At 34.4% G+C, this 20826-nt stretch overlaps 1 protein-coding gene across 1 annotated transcript; it reads left to right on the top strand.

Moving 5' to 3' along the window:
• Positions 1 to 206: 206 nt before the first annotated feature.
• Positions 207 to 20819, top strand: LOC136781045 (innexin inx2-like). The gene is made up of 5 exons (XM_066739716.1): positions 207 to 387; positions 18843 to 18994; positions 19104 to 19346; positions 20053 to 20348; positions 20485 to 20819. Exons 1-5 carry the CDS (start codon positions 249 to 251, stop codon positions 20771 to 20773), a joined length of 1119 nt encoding a protein of 372 aa, XP_066595813.1. The 5' UTR covers positions 207 to 248; the 3' UTR covers positions 20774 to 20819.
• Positions 20820 to 20826: the final 7 nt, after the last annotated feature.

Below are 20826 nucleotides of genomic sequence, written 5' to 3'. Positions count from 1 at the left end.
GCTCAAAACTCAAATTTTTAAATTCTCAGTTTTGGAAAAGTATTGTTATTAAGAAATTTTTCTGATGCTTTTATATAAATATACGGTATTATTGATACAATAATTCATTGTGTTCATCGAAATGCGCATTTATCAGTTTTCTGCTATCTGAGATATTGTACTTCCGCTAGCTACACTTGAATTCAAAGGTTCTATAAAGCGAGTAAAAGGTGCAGGGTAAGACCCCAATTATCTACTTAAGATTCTGAATGGTATTTGCCTCTTGCCTTATCAAAGTACGTTTCACGTCATGTTCAACTGTAATTCCGTTCTCTCGACGCATATTTTATTTTGCAGATTTGAATCCCGCTGAAACGAGTAATGATGCATCTATATTATTATTTTGTGGTAAATCTCATATTATAATTATGACAATCTTGAAGAGGGATGAATGTATATCGTATAAATTTTTATTTCCTTGAAGATTTGGCAGAGGAAAAATGCGATAAATCTTGGAGAATTTTTATTCATTGAATTATTAAGTGGATTCAGTTTTCAAGAATTCTCAAAAGTAATTTTTTGTAATGATACGTCGACGAATTGATATCTACATTACTATTTAATTATCATTATAATAATTATTCTAATAGTTTCCTCGAACTATTTGCATACAAAATTTTCTACCACAAGAGAAATTTTCAAACAGATTTTTAACAGGATACCAAAACTTATAAACAAAAAGCTGAATAATGATATTTATTAATATCCAATATCGAAGCTATTTTTAGAATGTACGATACTCAGTAATGTCACATGGCGCATTGCGAAAAAGAGTTATCGAGAGAAAAAGTTTGAGAAACCGAATTTTAGAGAGTCCTTTTTTCAATTTAGCAAGGGAACACTTTAATTCCATGAACAATACGGCGCATCCGACTCCCGAGTACCGTTTCACCTTTAAGCGTTTCCATCGAAAATCTTCTTTTTCTTTCTTCTCTTAGTTTTATTTCTTCACTGTTACCTCTTCGTGTCTCCTTCTCTACGTCCCAATCTTTCTTCACCCTCTTCTGTTCCGTGTCTCCTCCCTCCAGCAAATAATTAATTAATTGTAAACTTTCGTATATCCCACCCCTTCCTATTCTTTTGTTCCTGGCGCCGTTGCTTTGTAACAAACTTGGCTCATGGTAGATTCCCTGAAACCCAATTGATCCGCAGCTGCGGGGTAAACATACCCGGAACACATCTCGAGATTCCCCAGGCCAATCGATATGGGCTGCGGGAAATTAGGCCACTGGAAATGTCCTTGCTTCCGATATTACAACTTGAAAATTTCGAACCCAACGATGACTACTAGAATATACCGTGTGTCCTAGAAAAACTGCACCATCAAAGTTTAGAGCTGTTATTGGAATTTTTCTATGGCGAACCAACATTTTTCCCACATTTCCTCATTGTACTCTGATTTTATTCTTGCACCGAAGCTTGCAAAAATTCTGAATAATAGTCCGTAACACCGACGGAAATCAATTGGATGTAAAAGATCCTGCAATTGAATAGGAGCAGTGTTTTCAAATTTTTATCTGGATCTACACTATGAAACGGATTATACGAGCGTTCGCGTGCAGGTTTTGCAAGGTACCAGTGGTACCACCTCTAATATAATCTCTCTATATTGGCTCTCCGCTAGGATATCTCAGCAAGCTTATGGCCTGATTGTACACAGCAATGGCACCATGAATAAAATTATCAAACTGTCGTACATGTGACAATGTAAGTGTTGGAGTCGTAATTCGAAAATCACTTTTATTCGTGTAGAAATATTTGTTACAACGTGGATGCCATTTAATTTGATCTGCAAAATACCATAAATTCTTTATTTGTTTTGTCAATAAAATACGATAATACAAGCTCTGTGCTCGTAAGATGACAACACAATATATTCAACATCTCCATTTATATCTGTATTTTTGCAAGTACCATGTTTAATAAGTTGAATAAATTATATTGATTACAAATTTAATTTTACTTTGACAATTAAGCTCTATCGATTTTATTACTCGTACAATTAAAACCGACAAGTTATATTTTATAACGTGAATCAGATTAATACAAAAATAACTTTATACCAAAGAAGAATCATAAGTAAGCGTTACGTGGAATTACTTTAAATACGATTAATCTCACGTGGTAAAAACAGTGGAATCGTTGAATTAAGAAATAGACAATTATCTAATTTCTTGGATGAAGTTCTAGGAAGAAGTATAAAAGCAAGAAAAAAAACCTAAAATTTATTTGATAGGGGAATTGATCAATGGACCATTTAATAAGAACAGTAGATCTCGAAAGGCGATAATTGGTATGCAATAAATTCGAATGAGCGATTGGCTAAGGAAGATAATGAATGGCTAAGTTGGAGGGTGAGGATTTGCGAGAGGTTGGAGAACAATGCGAGGGGCTTCAATATTTCGCGGGGCATCCGGATATTGCGTCGGGTTCCTTAAAGGGTAGACTCAGCGACACCGGAAGTAATGAAATTCCTGGGAGGAAGGTATTCGCTTAATTGTCCGTGACACGTCAGGTATAAGGCGTTCGCGTTAATAAGGAACAAGCCGCCTAGACAGGACTCGATTATCCTGCGTAATTTTCCTGCTTCTGCGCGACAATTCCGGAATTGGAAACCGGCAATTCCATCCGGACACCGAAAATCCACTGTAAACTTGATTTCCGGTGATAATCCACCCTGCCTCTCGCGAACCAATCTCCTTCCGGTTAAGATCTCGCTGATTGTCAGTGATGAGCTTTACCTCCACCCCTTTACACTCCTCCCCCCCCCCCCCTCCTCCTTCCATTACAACCCCAAGATCACAATGCAACAATAAAATTAATCCAATTCTCCATCTACGACTCGCAATTCGGACATTCCAATCGTCTATTTTAATTGACCAATTAAGCGCTCGCCCTATCCACAATCGTATATAGTATTAACAATGATTTATTATTTAATTAGTCTAATTAACCTAACCTGCTCTTTTGCCGCTATTCAATCGATACTGGAGAATTTAACCCGTGCACGGTTGGATATACAGACGAAATCGTCGTTTCACGTAATGATTCTGTAATTAGAACATAGCATTATTGTAATCAGAAGAGAAGTTTTATTCACCGAGTTTTGTACATTATTCATAGTCCGCTTGTATTATTTGATAATTTCAACATATATTCAATATTTTATTGTAAGTTAGTAATATTGTAATTATTTTTATATAGTTACATGATTTTTTTCTTTATTATATTAATGTAGAATAGTTGTACGAAAAAAGCAACGACTCTTGTTTTATGTAATTATATTTTAAAGAGAGAGGGATTGGTCAATGTAGCAATCAAGGAAAATAATTTGAATAATTAGAACATTTTATTATCAATATCTGAAGACACAATTGTTAATTATACAGTTTGTACGTTATTAATGATCCACATGTATCTCATTTAATAATTTGATAGATACATTGTGTTTTACATTGTAGTATATTGTATTGTAAGTTAGAAACACTGTATTATTACTATAGTTACATTTCTCTCTCTTCTATTATTATCGAATAGTTGTACAACGAAGGAAAGAGCTCTTGTTTCATTTAATTAAAATTGCAGAAGAAAGATATTTGTCGAAGGGGCAAATAAGGTAAATAATCAGAGTGTTGCCTTTATACATCAAGGAGGAGGGATGGGAGGGTTGTTGTGGACAGCGTTAAGGGTTTTCCGGTGAAAATGAAGTTTGAACGAAGAGAGGGGGTTTCCGCAACGTTGTCCTTGCTTTGCTATAATTACATTGTAAATTCGCGTAACGAGAAAGATTAGCTCTCGGTAGAGACCCATCCCTGCACAAATAGATACGCGCATAAACATGCAAATGGCGGAAATCCATCCCCTGGGACCTCGTAGAGCCCGAGGAATAACAAATACTTCAAAGCAGATAGTATTGCTTATATATTAATAGAAATTAAATCCTCTTTATACCAAGTATATGCTTATTGCAAACCTGCGATTTATCAATTAATTAGCAAGTAATAGCTCGAATACAGCTCCATTCTCAACGAACCTGTTTGATCACTGCCAGATTCTTATCATCCAAATTCGAGTAATTATTTATATATATTGTGTGAATTTTAAGTGTATATCCAATAGGCGTTTGTAATCTTGCTAATGTAAGAATGCTGATAACGACAATGGATAATAAATCATTTGTTATATCCAAGAGAGGCCAATATATTGTGTGTATAGCGTTTGTATCAGCACGAGTGTGTGTGCATGCTAATGACTGAATGAGCATAACGAGAAGCTGTAACGTTTGTAAATAAGCAACTAGTGGAGATAAATAAGTGAATCCTGCACAATGGAAATAGATAGTTAAGCTTGCTCTGTCGAAAACTGACAGAAATAACAAAAATATACGAAAAATGTGAAGAGGAATTACCTGGACCACGGTGTTTCTTGCTCAGAGTGCTACAGAAACGAGAGGCTAACGTTATTATTATATAATATAATAATTGAGAATATAAGAGATAATAATAATTGTGATTGGTCGGAAAGGCGAGATTGATAAAAATAGGAGTAAGAGTGGGGACAACTGGAGTGACTGAGAAAATAATAACGTTTGAAGAAATTGGAGACTCTGGGACTTATAAAGCCTTCTAAGAGTGTAAAAGAGTGTAAACACTTTGCTTGTAAATATAGATCGTGTTTAACGTAGGATTAGACAATCTTCTAGATCTTACGTATACAGTCTACGCTCACACTTATCACACAGAAACATACACGCAAATTTATTATAAATATATACATAGCAGTACACGATATATTATACACATATTATACATATACTATATTATAGGAAGTACGGTTAAATTGAATCAATGGTTTACCGATATCTTACTATACCATGTAATTGTGATTATAACGACGATTATTATATTTTTTACTATTAAAGAGAAACCTGCCTCTCTCTGAGGTAAAATCGATATTCAGCATGTGTCAAATCATTGTTTAATCCCCTTTGCACTATCAGCGAGAAATAATGGACCGTCTTGAAAGTTTTATTTTTTTAATAGAAAAACCTCACCCATCGGTCGATGTTTCACTTCACTTGTTTATTTTTCGCATTACCCATCAGTTGAGCTATATATATATAGTTTGTATATGAAAGAACGTTCGAGGAAGTTTCGCAGCGATGGCTTGGCAAAGTCGATTATTTTATTTGTTTTTAAGGAGAAACGTGAGTAGTGGAGCCCGAGGGGTTCGGTGAGGTTTTGCAGTAGATAAAGCCAGTAATATCTCGGACGAAACAGAAAAGCGCCTGAAGGGAGCATCTGGGCCACTGCTGACGCTTGCTTTCTCGATTATCCAAATGATTTATCGCATTTATCAGTAAAAATAACCCTTGCCTGCTAGGGAACCCAGAATTATTCAGCACTTCGGCTGCACCGACCTACCTATAGACCATTTATAACACTCATTGTCAGACATTTTTGCATGCCCTGCCTTAATTGGCTTTCATTCCCCTCCCCAGTATCTTTCCCATTTATTTTTACCAATACCAACAGAGTTCTTATGTAAATATACACTCAACTCTGATAGCACTCCTTTTTTTAAGTTGCAAATTAGAACATTAGGTAACCTCTTTTTCTCTTACTCTTTCATTTATTTATTTATCTTTCTATCTTTCTCATTTAGTTTTACCAATGCCAGCAGAGTTCTCGCATAAGTATACACTTGGCTGATAGCACTAAGTTGCAAATTAGAATATTAATTAACCTGTTTTTCTCTCACTTCTCTATTTATTTATTTTTCTCTTAGCTCTGACGTTTAAGTCTATGATGAACGATGTTGTGTAGGATAAAACTTTGTACCTTGGAATATTTGTTAATTTTTCTTAAATCAAAAGAATTTTCTAATTAAGCAAACATGAAAAATTGGGCAATTACATTTGAAAGATGTAGCGTAGTTCATGCATAAAGTGAATAAGAATCTTGAAAAAAGTATTTTTTACAAGTTAAAGCAAAAGAGCAAATTAAATAAAAGTTTCCCAAGGTAAAACTCCCTCTCTCTCCTACATAAGAAACACCTTTCTTACGTTTATTTTTTAAATTCCTGATTAATTTACAAGATTTATTCTTTTTACGTTTCATTTTTATACAGCATTACAGCAAGTACTATTTTATCCACCAGTGATAACAGAATTTTTTATTCTGCAACTGGGGCGTTAGCTATACACTAAAAAGATAAACAAATTCGTGCATCGAAGGATCAAGGCATATTTAGAGGAAATTTTGCTTCAACCCGTATACACCACCTCCCTTCGTTTTTACGATCTTCGGTTAATTAGACGCGTAACTCCTTTTAATAATGTCGTTATCTTATCTTTCAGAGAATTACTCGTAACCACTGGCATACATTTTGCGATATTCCTACTGCAGCTTTATCGAAACGTGCTCCACCTACTCTCCCAATTGGCCAGATTATTCCACAGTCTTTTATCACCGTTCGTTATTTTCAGCATCATTATAACATTAATTAATATTGCTACTATTCAATTGCATAACTATATACATGCTCGATAAGGAGAAATTATTAAAAAGCAATTTTTACGTTCAAACTTGAATTTACTATTTTACAATGTAATTCTCTCCGGAATGAAAGTGTATCTTCCGGAAAAATAAAACTACCTCGATATTTGCTAGTGCGTTTGGAATTTTTCCAATAATACAAGATATATTCCTTTTCATGCACGAATCGACACAGTGTAAAGCTATAATATTGCAAGAGTCTCTTTGTTTTTAACGAGACATCGAATTTCACCATAGAGAATCGTAAAATTGATAAAATTCTTTATTAATTTGGATCGATAGCTTCAAAGCGAATAAATTGCAGAACATTGCAGAAACTGCGGTTTCTACAAAAGAAAAATATTCATAATAACTATATTAATTTGATTGTGGTTTTCTCCACAAACGTGAATTTATTATATAGTGATCATCAAAGGGTAAACTCTCCAGGACTCAACGATGATCCGTAAGATAGAATCACAGAAGCTGCGAGATTTGAATGTTAGAAGAAAAATAATTTGCAAAGACGAGGACGATCGACAAAATAATTTTGTTCGATTTTCTCGATGAGCATGAATGTTTTAGTGCTCATTAGCGAGTAAACCCTCGAAGCCTCAACAATGAGAAATCGCTAATTTCCCTGAAATTCCAGCGGCTGGGCGGAATTTCGTTGGAAGGAGTGGTAACGCCCCAAGGAGTTTGCAGAAATAGATGAACCAAGAGCTCCCGCGAGAAATTATAGCTGCTCAATTAGCTACGACCAGCTCCTTTCACACACAAGTTCAATGTGTAGTGTTCAGCAGAGATCGGCGATTAAGTCCCTAAACTGACGGCTCTCAATACCTCTGATTACTCGCTAATTACTTTACACCATTAGGTTTACAATACAATGTTATTAAACCATTAAATAGTTTAATTATAATCCTTAAATTTTGTTATTATTATTACTTGTGTTATATTCTGCAGGTAATATTTAAAGTAAAATTAAATTGTCTTTGCTTTTGTGCTTATTGTATTAATATCGTTTAAAAGTCTTGTTGTTATTGGATTTTGTTGAAAACACAATATTAATTGTGATAAGCAGAAAATTGCTAGTCGATAACAGACAGAAGGTTGCAAATTATATTTTAAGTTTTGCTTTAAATCATTAACCACGAGGCAAGATGCATAGTCTTGTTGGTTCTCCTTTTCCAAGATAACAACGATCACAGCAGAGAGGGACACATTTCTCTTTTATGCACAAATGAGAAGTTCTAGTTGAAAGGAATGTTTCTCTGTCTAAAACTTTGTCCATATATTCAGAGTTTAAGAAATTATTTCAAAAAACTGCCATGAATTGAGAAGCTTTTATGTTATGATTGTTATTGAAAAAAAGTTAATTATTTTTATTATAAAAATAAAGAAACACTTCGTCACGTTCAACTCTACTATTTTATATAATATAGACAGCAATGTTATAAAAATTGGCATACAGTTAACAATGAACGAACAACTCTATTTATCTGTATATAAGACTGGGCAGATTCCAACGAAACAGAGATGTCCAAAATGATTTTCCTGTGGCTAGGACAGTTTGAATAGTATATTTTTTATTAGACACTACAATTAAAGAAACAACACTCACATTTATTTGATCTAAATTCTTTCAAGATGAATTCTACTTTATACAACATCGATATCAATGTTATACAAATTGGTATACAGTTAACGACGAATGAATAACTCGATTTATCCATGAGATTGGGCAAAATCGAGGGAAACGAAGCTATATAGAGTAGAATGGTATAAGTTATAAGGTGTAAGCGTAGTTTTAGTTTTGTTAGGACGGCTTTAATAGCGGTTTCTGGGCCGAGCAGTGGTTGGCTTTTGCTTGGAGAGATATTGGAACAATGGCAATGCGAACAATCGTGGCCATTGGAGTCAGGTAGAAATGGTGCGGAATGTGGACGATGGATAGAATGTTGCAATGTGCTGCAATGGTACGACAGCGAAAAGGGGAAGAATATACTAGAATAGAAACTAGTAAGATGCAACGCACTTCCAGACAGTTTAAATTGACAATTTTAGAAGGAAACTCAAAAACAGCGATTTTTGACACAGTTATGTCGATTATTAAATATTTAAGAGTGATTGATTTATTTTATTTTGCAGCTATAGTATCTGGAAGAAACAAGACAGCATGAGAAATCTGCTTTGGAAACAAATAACTGCTACACTACATCGACTTATCTTCAATTACCTTTACGTTTGACCGATATTCTATAATATGTACGACCAAACTTTGATTAATTCCCTTTGAAAGGCACATTGTCCAAGCACCGAATTAATCTGACAATCGTTAAAGTTAATAATAATAAATGCATTTAATAATATATAAATAATTTGGCCCACTAATTAAAAGCTCCATACACAATAGTCTATATACTCGACGAAATTGTTACAATATCAGTCTGATAATGAATTCCTAATCGTAAACCGATAACGAAGATTAGTCGCAAAGTCATTAACGTTAATGATTGCAATCTACTGACCCCAACAAATTTATCTTCATTATTGATAAACATAAATCCCAAACTATTTTCGCAAGATTAAATCATATTGGCTGAAATTTTCATTAGGCTTTGGATGAGATAGCTAATAATAGAAGCAATCAAGACTTTATTGTTTAATTAGCATATACTAATTACGGAGGGTGTAACTCTCTGAGGATGCAACAAAGTATGAGTATAACTATTCATTTATATTTCTATAACTATACATATAATACACATCAACATAGTTTCTATAGAACCTTTTTTAAGTCTATTTTTATTTGCATTTTAATATGTCTCAAGAAAGAATTGCTATAGTTAATAGATTAAGCGATAAGTAAGTTTAACTCCTTTGCTCCGGTGCACAATCGATGAAGCACCCTACTCTAAGCTACAATTGTGTATTAACGATAATTCGAGTAATCGACTAAAGATAGCTAATAACAGGAATAATCAAGGCTTTATAGTTAAATTAGCATGTACCAAGTATATAATACTCAACAGTACAATTGTGTATTAACAATAATTCGAATAATCGATTAAATCTGGCATATATATATATAGAGAGAGAGAATCACACTACTGCAGAGGGTGAAATGAGAATACACCAATGTATTGTTGACAATGACGTCATCTGGACAGAGTAGAAATTTGGCGAACAATGTCACGGTCAGGTTGTCATTTGGTAGTAATGGGTCGCTTGACCAGCACTAATTTTCATTTGGAATGGAATATCTTTGTGTGCGTGTGCTCCACGTTGGCCCCCAACATAACGACGTTATTTCCTGCACGAGGTAGCACCATCGGGACTTGGCGAGACACCAGGCTAACAACAGTCACGTACCATACAGCCCAGATAATAATTCGATTCTACCAGATTGTCAAGTTTTAACAATTGTCGCCTTCCAGCGCCTCTCCCCCTCCCCCCTGCCTCTTCTCTTTCCATCCCTACGTGAGCTGAAACTTTGACGATGATGGTGAACGCACAAAGAACCACGACAAAAGGTAAGATGAGTTACTTCAAGCACCTCTCCTCGCTATTCGGATCGTTATCTCTCAGTCACACTAGTACTATCTTTTATCTCCATCTATCCATCTGTCTCTCTATCACTGGCTATCTATCTCTGTCTCTCTAGTACTCTGAAAACGTTTCGAGGAGTTTCCATCGTGAGTTACGACGACGACGTCGCGACAATTCGCCATTCAGCCAGATCCACCAATTGCAAACCGTAAAACATCTGGTCTCCATAAATCGCTCACTTTTTTTAGGACTTTCTCCATCGTAAAAAATCATAGTTAGCTAGTCAGGAACAGGGTTAGATTCCAAATCGAGATGGACGAAGTTGGTTTACGATTCTTTCATTAATTTTTTTTTTTTCTAATATATTTCCAATACTTTAATAATTTTATATATTATAATTAAGGTTACAGTGCTTTCATTGTTATATAGTCATCGTGATTTATTATGTGCTTGGATTTCTTGGTTTCCAGAATTTTTTTCTTTAGCAATAAAATTAAAACTTCGATTAATTTCTTAACACGACTCCTCGCGTTGCACTTTTTTTATAAAGTTATATAAAGAAATAAGACAAAGAATCTTTAACTCCGACTGGATTTAAATTATACTAGTTTAATCTATTCTTGTGCTGGATTAATATATAAAATAATATCTTTTTATTTAAGCAATATTTACTCATATATTTCTTACTAGACTAAAATTTAAGGAATGGAAAATCTTCCTGTTTCCGGCTCGATCGGTAAGGCATTTCTTTCTCGAAATCGTTCAGCCCACGATAATTGCTTAGCTTTGAGGAATGGGGAAAGTTCCTGGTCGCCCAACTTTTCTAGGAAATGGAGAAACGTCGAAACACAAAATTACTTGGGCAATATCGAGTATTACTGTAAATTTCCAGCTGGCAGGGAATGAGCCAGCGTTTTACGTTTCTGCTGCTCGATAAATTTGCAGGAAAAGTCACTTCCGGTTTGAGGCTGTAGCTTAAATAGTAGATATATATATATATATATATATATATACACACTGGGCAAAAGTAGAAGGGAATTGGAAAGATTAGATTGCTAGATAAAATTTTCGTGTATAAGGGATATAGTGTACAATAGTCTGATCAAAGTTGAGCTGTTCTACTGGCCTCTCTGTAATTTTCTATTGCTTACTCTGTGCTCGTTTACGATATGGTACATTCTTCTTTCCGGTTAAGCAAGCCCTACCCATCTTTCTCTCTCTCTCTCTCTCTCTCTCTCTCTCTCTCTCTTTCCCCCAAACACACACATAAACACATACACATTTACTCTCCACCAGCTGCAACACGAAAGTTGAACAACCGAGCATCGCACCGAACACAAAACGAGCTGGTGAACGACGTCAAAGAGACACTTGGATTCTATCACGAAATTTCACCGATTCTCTCGCTTGGCTGGCTACCCTTTTGCCTGTAATATCGTTTCAACCAATACAACCATCGCCATCGTATTCATTCCCTCTCCCAATACCAAGAGAATTCGGTGAGTTCCCAAATCTTGTAAAGCTCCGATCCAATTACGATTGATTCAATAACCTCATCGTCCTGAAGGATCCTAGATTTCTCTATTTTCTAGTTTCTCTTTTATCGTTTTCTTTCCTTTTTTCGATAAAGTCAAGCCATGCTGGATTTATTTGCACCGATCCAGAATCTACTGAAGGTAGAACCAGTCAGGATAGACAATGTGGTGTTCAGACTTCATTCTCGTGTCACGGTCCTCCTACTCCTAGTTTCCGCTATTTTAGTCACTGCCAAGCAATATATTGGCGACCCGATTTCCTGTATTACCGATGCATCCATGAGTGAGTCTCTCTTTCTCTTATTTTTTCCTTATATCCTGTAGAATACTTTTAACCATTTACTGGGGTTTACTTCAAACTGTTCAAAAACTGAGTCTTCTTTTGTTTATTCATTATACTTATACTATCGCATTTAATTGATTAATATTTTGGAAGAAAACAAAGAATTATTTGAGAGAAATTGTTTTTTGTGGGAAAAATAATTGAAGAATGTTTCTATGTATAATTAATTAGTCGTTTAAAGTCGAACAACTTTTTGGAACAAACGAAGAAGTATTTGAAAGAAATGGTCTTTTATTATAAGAATAATTGAAAAACCTGACTATAGCTAGAATATTAAGCTACTTAATTGTTTTATGCTTTATAATTTAAAAGCTTCATTTCTCTTTAAAAAAAAGTAGCCCCCTCGAAGAACTCTACAAGAAATTTCTTTTTATCCAGAAAGTTTCGCAGCAGGTTTTTCCCGCGCTAAGAGCTTTTTAAGTAAAAAAAAAAAAAATAGCAAAGCTGATATTTTCTTTCGTCATGAAAGTTCCAGTGAAATCTCGTAGTGTGCGTGAAACTTGGATGGCTTCTCTTCATTATTACATTATACCAAAATATCTATTAACGTGTCTATACTTTGTCCAACGAGAGAACATCACCGTTGCACAAGGGTAAAATAAGCCCTTTCCACTAAATTATCGTAGTGTGCCAATCATCCAGCTTATAAACATATAGGTACTATGTAGCCAATCAGAGGCGAGTTGCACATCAATGAACTAATACTGCTAAAAAATTACCAATGCTCTCTTAGTGGACAAAGTATATCTTGGAAACGTAATTGATCTACAAATTATTATTATCTTATAAAAAGAAGCTTTTCTTTCATTTTTATTCAATTCTTATTATCATTGCTCAAAGGACTTCTGATATAAATAAAAATTATTTTCTACTTTTTAGCGAATTATCTAATTAAGACAATTAATCTTTACTGTCAATTAAATGCATTTGTCATATAGTTGCTAAAATATTTTTCAATCGTGATTAGAGAAAAGCAAGTGTATTTCCTAGAAATTTTTCTTCTCCCAATCTCTTCGGTAATTTCACTACATTCTTCCCTTTGCATTTACGTTGGAATGGGCTTATCCTAAAACCAATCAAGCAATTTTCTTTGTAAAATATAACTCCCAAAAATAATAAAAAGTTTTGATGTCCACTCACTTGCAAGCTGCTTCTTCAAATGTGATCGCGTAAGCAAAACAACTGATTAAAAGAAGAAACAGACACGTTTTGAACATTTTGAGTCGTGCTTCGCGCAGAGACTACAACATTTATGCGTAGAATCGTGCGCTAAATTTCGCTTTTTTATATACGTACATAGCACGATTCACCAGAAGATTAGAATTTTACGATCGTAAAAATTATTTCAATTTTAATTTATACAGATAAAGATTTGCTGCTGAATTAAAAATAATCTGAAAAGTATTTTATATATTATAACTTATATGTGTGTAGAAACGATATTACGAGTAGTAAGCTATACTGCAGGATTATATGTTGTATCTTTTACACAATGAAAAAAAAATACTTTTCATATGAGTTGTTAGAATAATATGGAGAAAATATTAAAGTTTAATAATTTATTTAATAATGATAAATTAAAAAAAAAGAAAATATTTTAATATACTTATTGTTGTTTGTCTTCTTTCTGTATGATATTACCTTTAAGAAAATACTGTAATATACCTCTGACAAAATGTTTATACTTGAGCATACACATATTGTATGCTTTTTCTTATTCCATATGACATTACCTTTAAGAAAAAATTATAATATCCGTCTGCAAAAATGTTTACTTTACCGTGTAATTCTGTGCATTATAAGTTTGCACACGAAAGAGTTTTTAAAAGTAACAGGATCGTATATGGCGTTGCAAACGACCGAAGGAATCTGCACGTAAGAGAGAAAGAGAGGGGGAAGGGGGGTAGAAAAAGAATATAACTTGGGGAGTAAAACAGCGATGCACAGCAGATGGTACTGTACGTATACGTACTCGAGGAAAAGGAAGATTTCCAGCAGTTTCAGCTTCTTTTTCCGGTCGACATGCGGCTTACGTGCGTACACGTATTTATGCCAAGCGCTCCTTGAAAATTATATTTCTTCTCCCTGTCCCTCTTCTAATTTTCTTCTTTATTCCTACTCATTCTTTCTCTATATATATATATATTTTTTTTTTATTTTACTTTCCATCCGTTTGTACATCTGTTTGTCTATTTGTCTGTTTGTCAGCCCCACACACACACGCACGCATACAGACACACACTTTCTCCCCCAACCTAAACGTTTTCCAATAATCGAAAATGTTGCTTTCTTCGCAAACTCCTACCGAATGGAAAAACGGTGAGCGGGGACTCCCCTCTGCCACTTTTGTGCAAGAATCACGCGTCCGATTCCACTTGGAGCGTGTATAATTGAACCTTGAGAAACGTGGTTTTATTACTAGAATCCCTACGAGTTCCCAAGAATTACCGAGATCATTCGAATTATTTATAATAATAATAGAGATTTTGGATGATCTTCCGGTGAGAAATCTTTCGTCCTCGATAAAACGTTCATGAAATTCAACAACAATATTGAAGATCGTTTATATTCTTCGTGGAATATTATTTATTGTGAAGAATAATTTATTGTTATTTCGTGACTACAATAAAAAAGTGATACAAAAAACGTGTTTGATGAAAGAGAAAGATTGATAAAACACACCCTCCCCTCTTGTAAAAGAGATAATGAGTATTGAGAAAAAAGGAAGCAGAACAGTAAATATAATTTTTGTTCATTTTAATAATTAAGATTTTTAATGTTCTTCTGCTGTGAAACTTTTATGAGAAGTCTGTAAAATTGAACAACGAAATTGAAAATCGTGTGTATGCTTCGTGCAAGATTATATTTATTGGGAGAAATAATTTACTATTATTTCTGGGCCAGAATAATATCACGACACTAAAGCTGTGCTTGATGGGTAAGAAAGAGGGATGAAACACCTCCCTCTGAGAACTAAAATGAGTATCTAGAAAAAGAAAGTATAACCATTTCTTTTTCATAGGTTCAGCTTCTTAGATTCTTTATTAAAACGTTGGTAAAAATTAAAGATATCGTTGTGCTACAAAATTGATTAATTATAATAATTAAGATTTTCGATTGTTTGTTATGAAAGCAGTTGTTGTGAATAAAACATTCCTAAAATGAAGCAACGAAATGAGTATTATTTATACTTCGTGGAATACTATTTGTTGAAAGAAAATAATTTAGTATTATCATATATTTTTTGATCAGGATAAAAACATAATACGAAAGTGGTGCTGGGTGGAAAAGAAAGGAGGATGAAAGGCTTCTTTCTTGAGAAGTATTTAAGGTATCGAGAAAGAAGGAAGCAGTAATTTTTTTTAATTACAGTAATTAAGATTGTCAATGCTCGTCCCTTCTGAAAGCTTCTGTTGTGAATGAAATATCCCTAAAATGGAACAACGAAATTAGAAATTGTATACATGCTTCGTGGAATAATATGAAAAATAATTTACTATTATTTTTTACCAGGATAAAACCAAGGCACGAACACGATTCTTGGTGGAAATGAAAGAGGGATGAAACTGAAATACCACCCTCTGAGAATTAAAATGAGTATTGAAGAGAAAGAAGAAAATAAACTCAGATCTTATTTATACAGGGTCATCTTCGTAGATTGTTTACTAAAGCAATAATAAAAGGCAGGGATCATTTCAAAAAATTTATTATTTTAAATAATTAAGATTCTGGAAGTTCCACTGTGATTATTTTCATCGAGAGCAAAACGTGCATAAAAAATATATCAACAAGATTGCAAATCTTGTGCATATTTTATTAAATGCTATTTATAGTAACAAATAATTTACTATTATTTATTAGCCAAGATAAAACCACGAAATGAAAACGGTGCTCGATAGAAATGAAAGAAGGATGAAACGCCCCCCTCGTGAGAATTAAAATGAGTATCGAGAAAGAAGGAAGCAGAGCAGTAGAGTGTTTGCCTTTAAATTACCGATGAAGTGTCGTCAGTAAACCGATGCGGAGGCGTCTCCTGGCTGGTCTTTGCCAAGGAAAACACGTCGAGCAAATATTCTCGAGGCTTTTAAATTCAAGTGTCATCCCCCCATGCTTTCCTTGCTCTTTTCCGTTCTCTCCTTACTTCTTTCTTATATTTCAATTTTCTCCCCCATTTCTCACTCTTTTCGACTTTCACCTTTCTTTGCTTTCCTTCGGTTCCTGACTTCTCTTTTACTTATCCACCGTTCTCAGCTATTCTTCTCACTCCATCCTGCTTTACATCTTATTTATTCCCATTGCTCGCATATCCATTCCTTATTTTATACAGATTATTGTTGATTTCCTCACTTTGCATTCTTACATTTAAACTTTCTTTTAGTTTATTTTTGTAATAAACTCTCTCTCTTTCTTACTCAAAAATCCATTTCACTGTCTCTCAAAACTATATGGTTTCTTTTGAACTCTGCCTCTCTTGTTTGTTTTCCCAACACCTCTTTTACTTGTTATTCTTTCTCACAGCACTCGATGCTCTACTTTTATTTTACTCGCCTGAAGCTTCGATAGTAAAGATTCATTTTCAACTGGAAAACAATATCCCAGACTTCTCACATGATATCAATTCAAAAATCATTGTTGAAGACAACAGCACTTCATGGGGACGTCGTAAAGATATAACATTTTCTTAGCACGATTTATACTATCGATTTATTTATTCTATTTGAACAAATAAATAATAAATATAGTTCAATGTATAAGTTAGTCTATTATAAATAATTGTAAGAAAAAACTTCCCATAATATTTTTAAATGCAACACTTAATGAAGAAGTTAAAGACTGATAATTGTTTGGTTCTCAACTTCATGTTGGTCGAGCAGCATTCCTTTGAAATTTCACCAATTAAATATAATATCATCGAATTTGTTTACCAATGAGAAGCCTTAAATTAAGTAATTTTAATTCTCCATAAATTCTTTATTAAAAATTATAGATTTAAAAATAATAAAGAAATTTTTTTCTTATAAATATTTACACTATTGAAATTTATAGGATTAGCCATAATTAATCGACTACCAGGTATATGTTTATACGTGATAAGTACGTTAAGAGGATGAAGTTAAGAGGAAAAGAAGTATAGTGAATTGGTGAGAAAAAAAGTTTGAAGAGGTAGAGGTGGTTTCGAGGATGAGGGAATCCTTCGAGGGGCTTTAATCTAAACCAACGACTGTATAGTGGATGCCTTGATGTTGGAATAACAGTCCTCATTGTTTCCTGAAAGAGCAGGATCTATATAGTGCATCTCGTGTTTATCCATTGAAGCTCCAGGTATGAAATTTCCTGCGATCAGAAAGCTACCAGATCTGTCTCATTTTCGAGTGTCATTAAACCCGAGGAATCTCTGCTTTTGAATAATTCTCTCAAACTTTTCAAGCTTCCAAAATTTAACATTGAACTAAATATTATCTTTAAATGAAACCCAGAATTTTACGTGGAATAAAATTCTTCATCAGTTTCGCTTTAATTTAATTTCAATAAAAATTTGTTATATAGGTATTCTGTAAATGTTTTAAAAGCTCATGTGTATAATTTTATTGATTTTTCTTCGAAGAAAAATTGTCTTGAAATTTTTAATTCATCCTTCGATATTACATTATATTATGTGATATAATTATAAGTTTTGGTATTCGGTTGAAAATTGGATCCATTATCGCGTGCATGTGATTTTCTTCTGTATTATTGCGTCATAATGGGCTTTTCCAAACTAAGATTTGGCATGGTCGTACAGTATGCCAAGCGGAAGGAATTCGTAGCGATTAACGAGAGTGCTGTCTCTGGCATAACTGAGACATTACCATATTAGCAAAGTTTCAGAGCACAGACCTGAAATCCTCTCGGAATAGCAAAAGCTGATTTAGAAAGCAAAAGCAGAGAGAGAGAGAGAGAGAGAGAGAGAGAGAGAGAGAGAGAGAGTGGGGGAGAGAGAGTAAAAGATTTGCACGTAAGAAAACAATTAAAGAATATAAGAGAATGAACCAATATGATTCTGCTGAGATTCCAACAGTAGCCAGGGAAATTTTCCAGCCAGCAAAACCAAAGGAATAACAAGATGGCTATTAAAAGTTATCGGGGGTCGCTTCTTACCACCCAACTGACTGCGGAACAGAAGTTTAATATTAAAGGAAGCCGTTAAGCCGAGCTAAGCTCATTTTCTTAGCTTTCTCTCTCCTTTTCTCTCTCACTCTCACTCTCTCTAGCTTTTCTCATTCTCTCCCCTCTTATATGCAAAATCCCTCTCCTTTTATTGCATTCTTCCCCTACTATAATAATTTCTTTCCTTTTATTTTACGTAATTCCTTCATATTACATGCAATAGTTTACCATAATGAATAGCAGCTTAATTTCTCAATCCTTATATAAATAAAATGATACCACTACTCGAGATGAAACTCTTAATTGAATAATACTTTATCTATCCGACTTTTATAATCTTGCTTTCTACCTCCAAGTGGAATACTTTGTCATTTTATAATAATAATAATAATGAACATTTTTAAATAAAACTTTCATCGCGCTTTTCTAATTATTATTATTCGTTGATAAGCAAAGAAAAGGAAAGGACTGTTTTTTAACTTTTAATGAGACAATAAAGCGCGCGAAGATAATAATAGTATATATTAAGTTATTATAAATTTAATACTCTTATCACGCAGCTCCAATAATTATTATTTGTCCTTGAATATTGTTGTAAATAATAGATAAAGCCTTATGCAACCATAATTATATATAGTAATGAAGACTTAGATCTATTTTTTCTAAAATTGAAATTAATGTGCAAAATAGATCGAGAGACAGTGAACGCCTACTGTTGGATCTACAGTACATTTACAGTATCCCGACACCTAAGGGGGACACCAGGAAAAGCTGTGGCGAGTCCAGGGGTTGGTCAGGCTGTGCCAGGGGATGAAATACACCAGCACCGATACTATCAATGGGTCATTCAGTTTGTTTAAAAACGATATTAAAAAATAAACTCTATTTATATATTTTATTAAAATAATATAACCGATAACTAATAAATTATGCTTTTTTTACACAAATCAGGTATTTTTCGTTCTGGGCCTTCAAGCTCTTCTATTTTACACCCCCCGTGCTCTATGGGGTATATGGGAAGGTGGACTGGTCCATTTGCTCTCCCGAGATTTGTCCGTTCCACTGTTGAGGGACGTTTGGACGCTCGACCGGAAGCGACAGCTCGTCGACTATTTTACCAAGACGAACCTGCACAGCCACAACTTTTACGCCTTCCGCTTCTTCATCTGCGAGCTCCTCAACTTTGCCAACGCGGTGAGCACTCGCGCTTATAATTTGCCCCGGCAAATTACCACGCTGCCCCGTACTTCTTCTTAACTAAACTTCTTCTTCTTCTTCTTCTTCTTCCTCTTCATTTTCCTCCCCCCCCCCCCACCCCCTCCTTCCATCTCTACCCAGTTCCAGCAACTTTAAACTCCATTACGCCCTCCAGCCTACATATAAGTTCCCCGCCTGTGTCAAACGCCACACGGAAGCTTTCGCCTGATATTATAACGAAATAAAGCGATAGAAAAAGAGCACCGTCGTGGAAAATGCAAAGTGCTTCTTCACTGTAGCTTGTGATGATGGTGCGATGACATTACAGCTATAATGATGCCACTCATAATGCAAATTTATATTACCCTGCATCAGCCAAAGAAATATCACGACGATATTATCGAAATAATTGGCTGCTTGCTTTTTGCCAAGCTTCGTCAAGCTCTAATGACGACAAAAATCACGATAAATTACCGGAAGTAACGAAATTAAGCGATATTTGCATGAATCTTTAAATCTTGGTGTCGTCTCAAATGTTATTTTAATATTTTCCTATGGTATATATACGCATTTAAGGGATTTTGGCTTAAACAAAATAAAACGTTTTTCATTGGAAATATTCGAAGCAAGATTTATTAAAAAAATATATTCTTTGTCTTCTGGTCTAGAAAAATTCTGTTCCATTTTCTCGGTTAATTTTCAGGTAGGGCAGATTTATTTGCTGAACGTGTTTCTGGAAGGTCAATTCACGGAGTACGGGCCAGCAGTGACGGCGTTCAATATGGAAAAAAGACCCTTTGAACGAGTTGATCCAATGGCACGACTTTTCCCGAAGGTGACAAAATGCACGATTCACACCTTCGGCTCAGCTGGATCACCCCAGATACACGATGCCTTGTGCGTTTTACCCTTAAACGTTGTCAACGAGAAAATATTCGTTTTCATTTGGTTCTGGCTCGTCTTTCTTGCCGCTATCAGTCTGTTTGCCGTCGTTTACAGGTAAATAAACCCGTACATAGTGTCTCTAAGAAATTGTTTTTATTCTTAACACCTATTTATGCTGTAAGTAATATTCAATAAATTTGTCAATAATCCTATGGGGCATTTTAAATATCACATCTTATATATATTTCAGAATTATCGTGCTGTCGCAACCCTGGGCAAGAATTTATTTGCTACGTGGCATGGCTCGAGTAGTTTCTTATCATAAAGTGAATAAAATTGTACGCGGTCTCAATTTCGGTGATTGGTTCCTGTTATATCTTTTAGGACAAAACGTGAACCCTATAGTCTTCAGGGAACTCATGATTGAACTTGCAGATGCATTTTCATGGAAAATAAAGGACGACTTATCCATCGACACCTCAAACAAAACCTCCAGAGATCCAGAGTTATTAAATGTATCTCGACGAATAGAATTATAAAGTTTATTTTTCAACCCACCGATATTAGTCTTAAGCTGATCTGTAAACATGTA

This window comes from Prorops nasuta, unplaced genomic scaffold (genome assembly GCF_024137725.1).
Source record: "Prorops nasuta isolate Cenicafe-Biocafe unplaced genomic scaffold, Cenicafe_Pnas_1.2 PNAS00021, whole genome shotgun sequence".
In the NCBI taxonomy this organism is placed as follows: Eukaryota; Metazoa; Arthropoda; class Insecta; order Hymenoptera; family Bethylidae; genus Prorops; species Prorops nasuta.
This window is presented reverse-complemented; position numbering and strand designations above follow the sequence as displayed.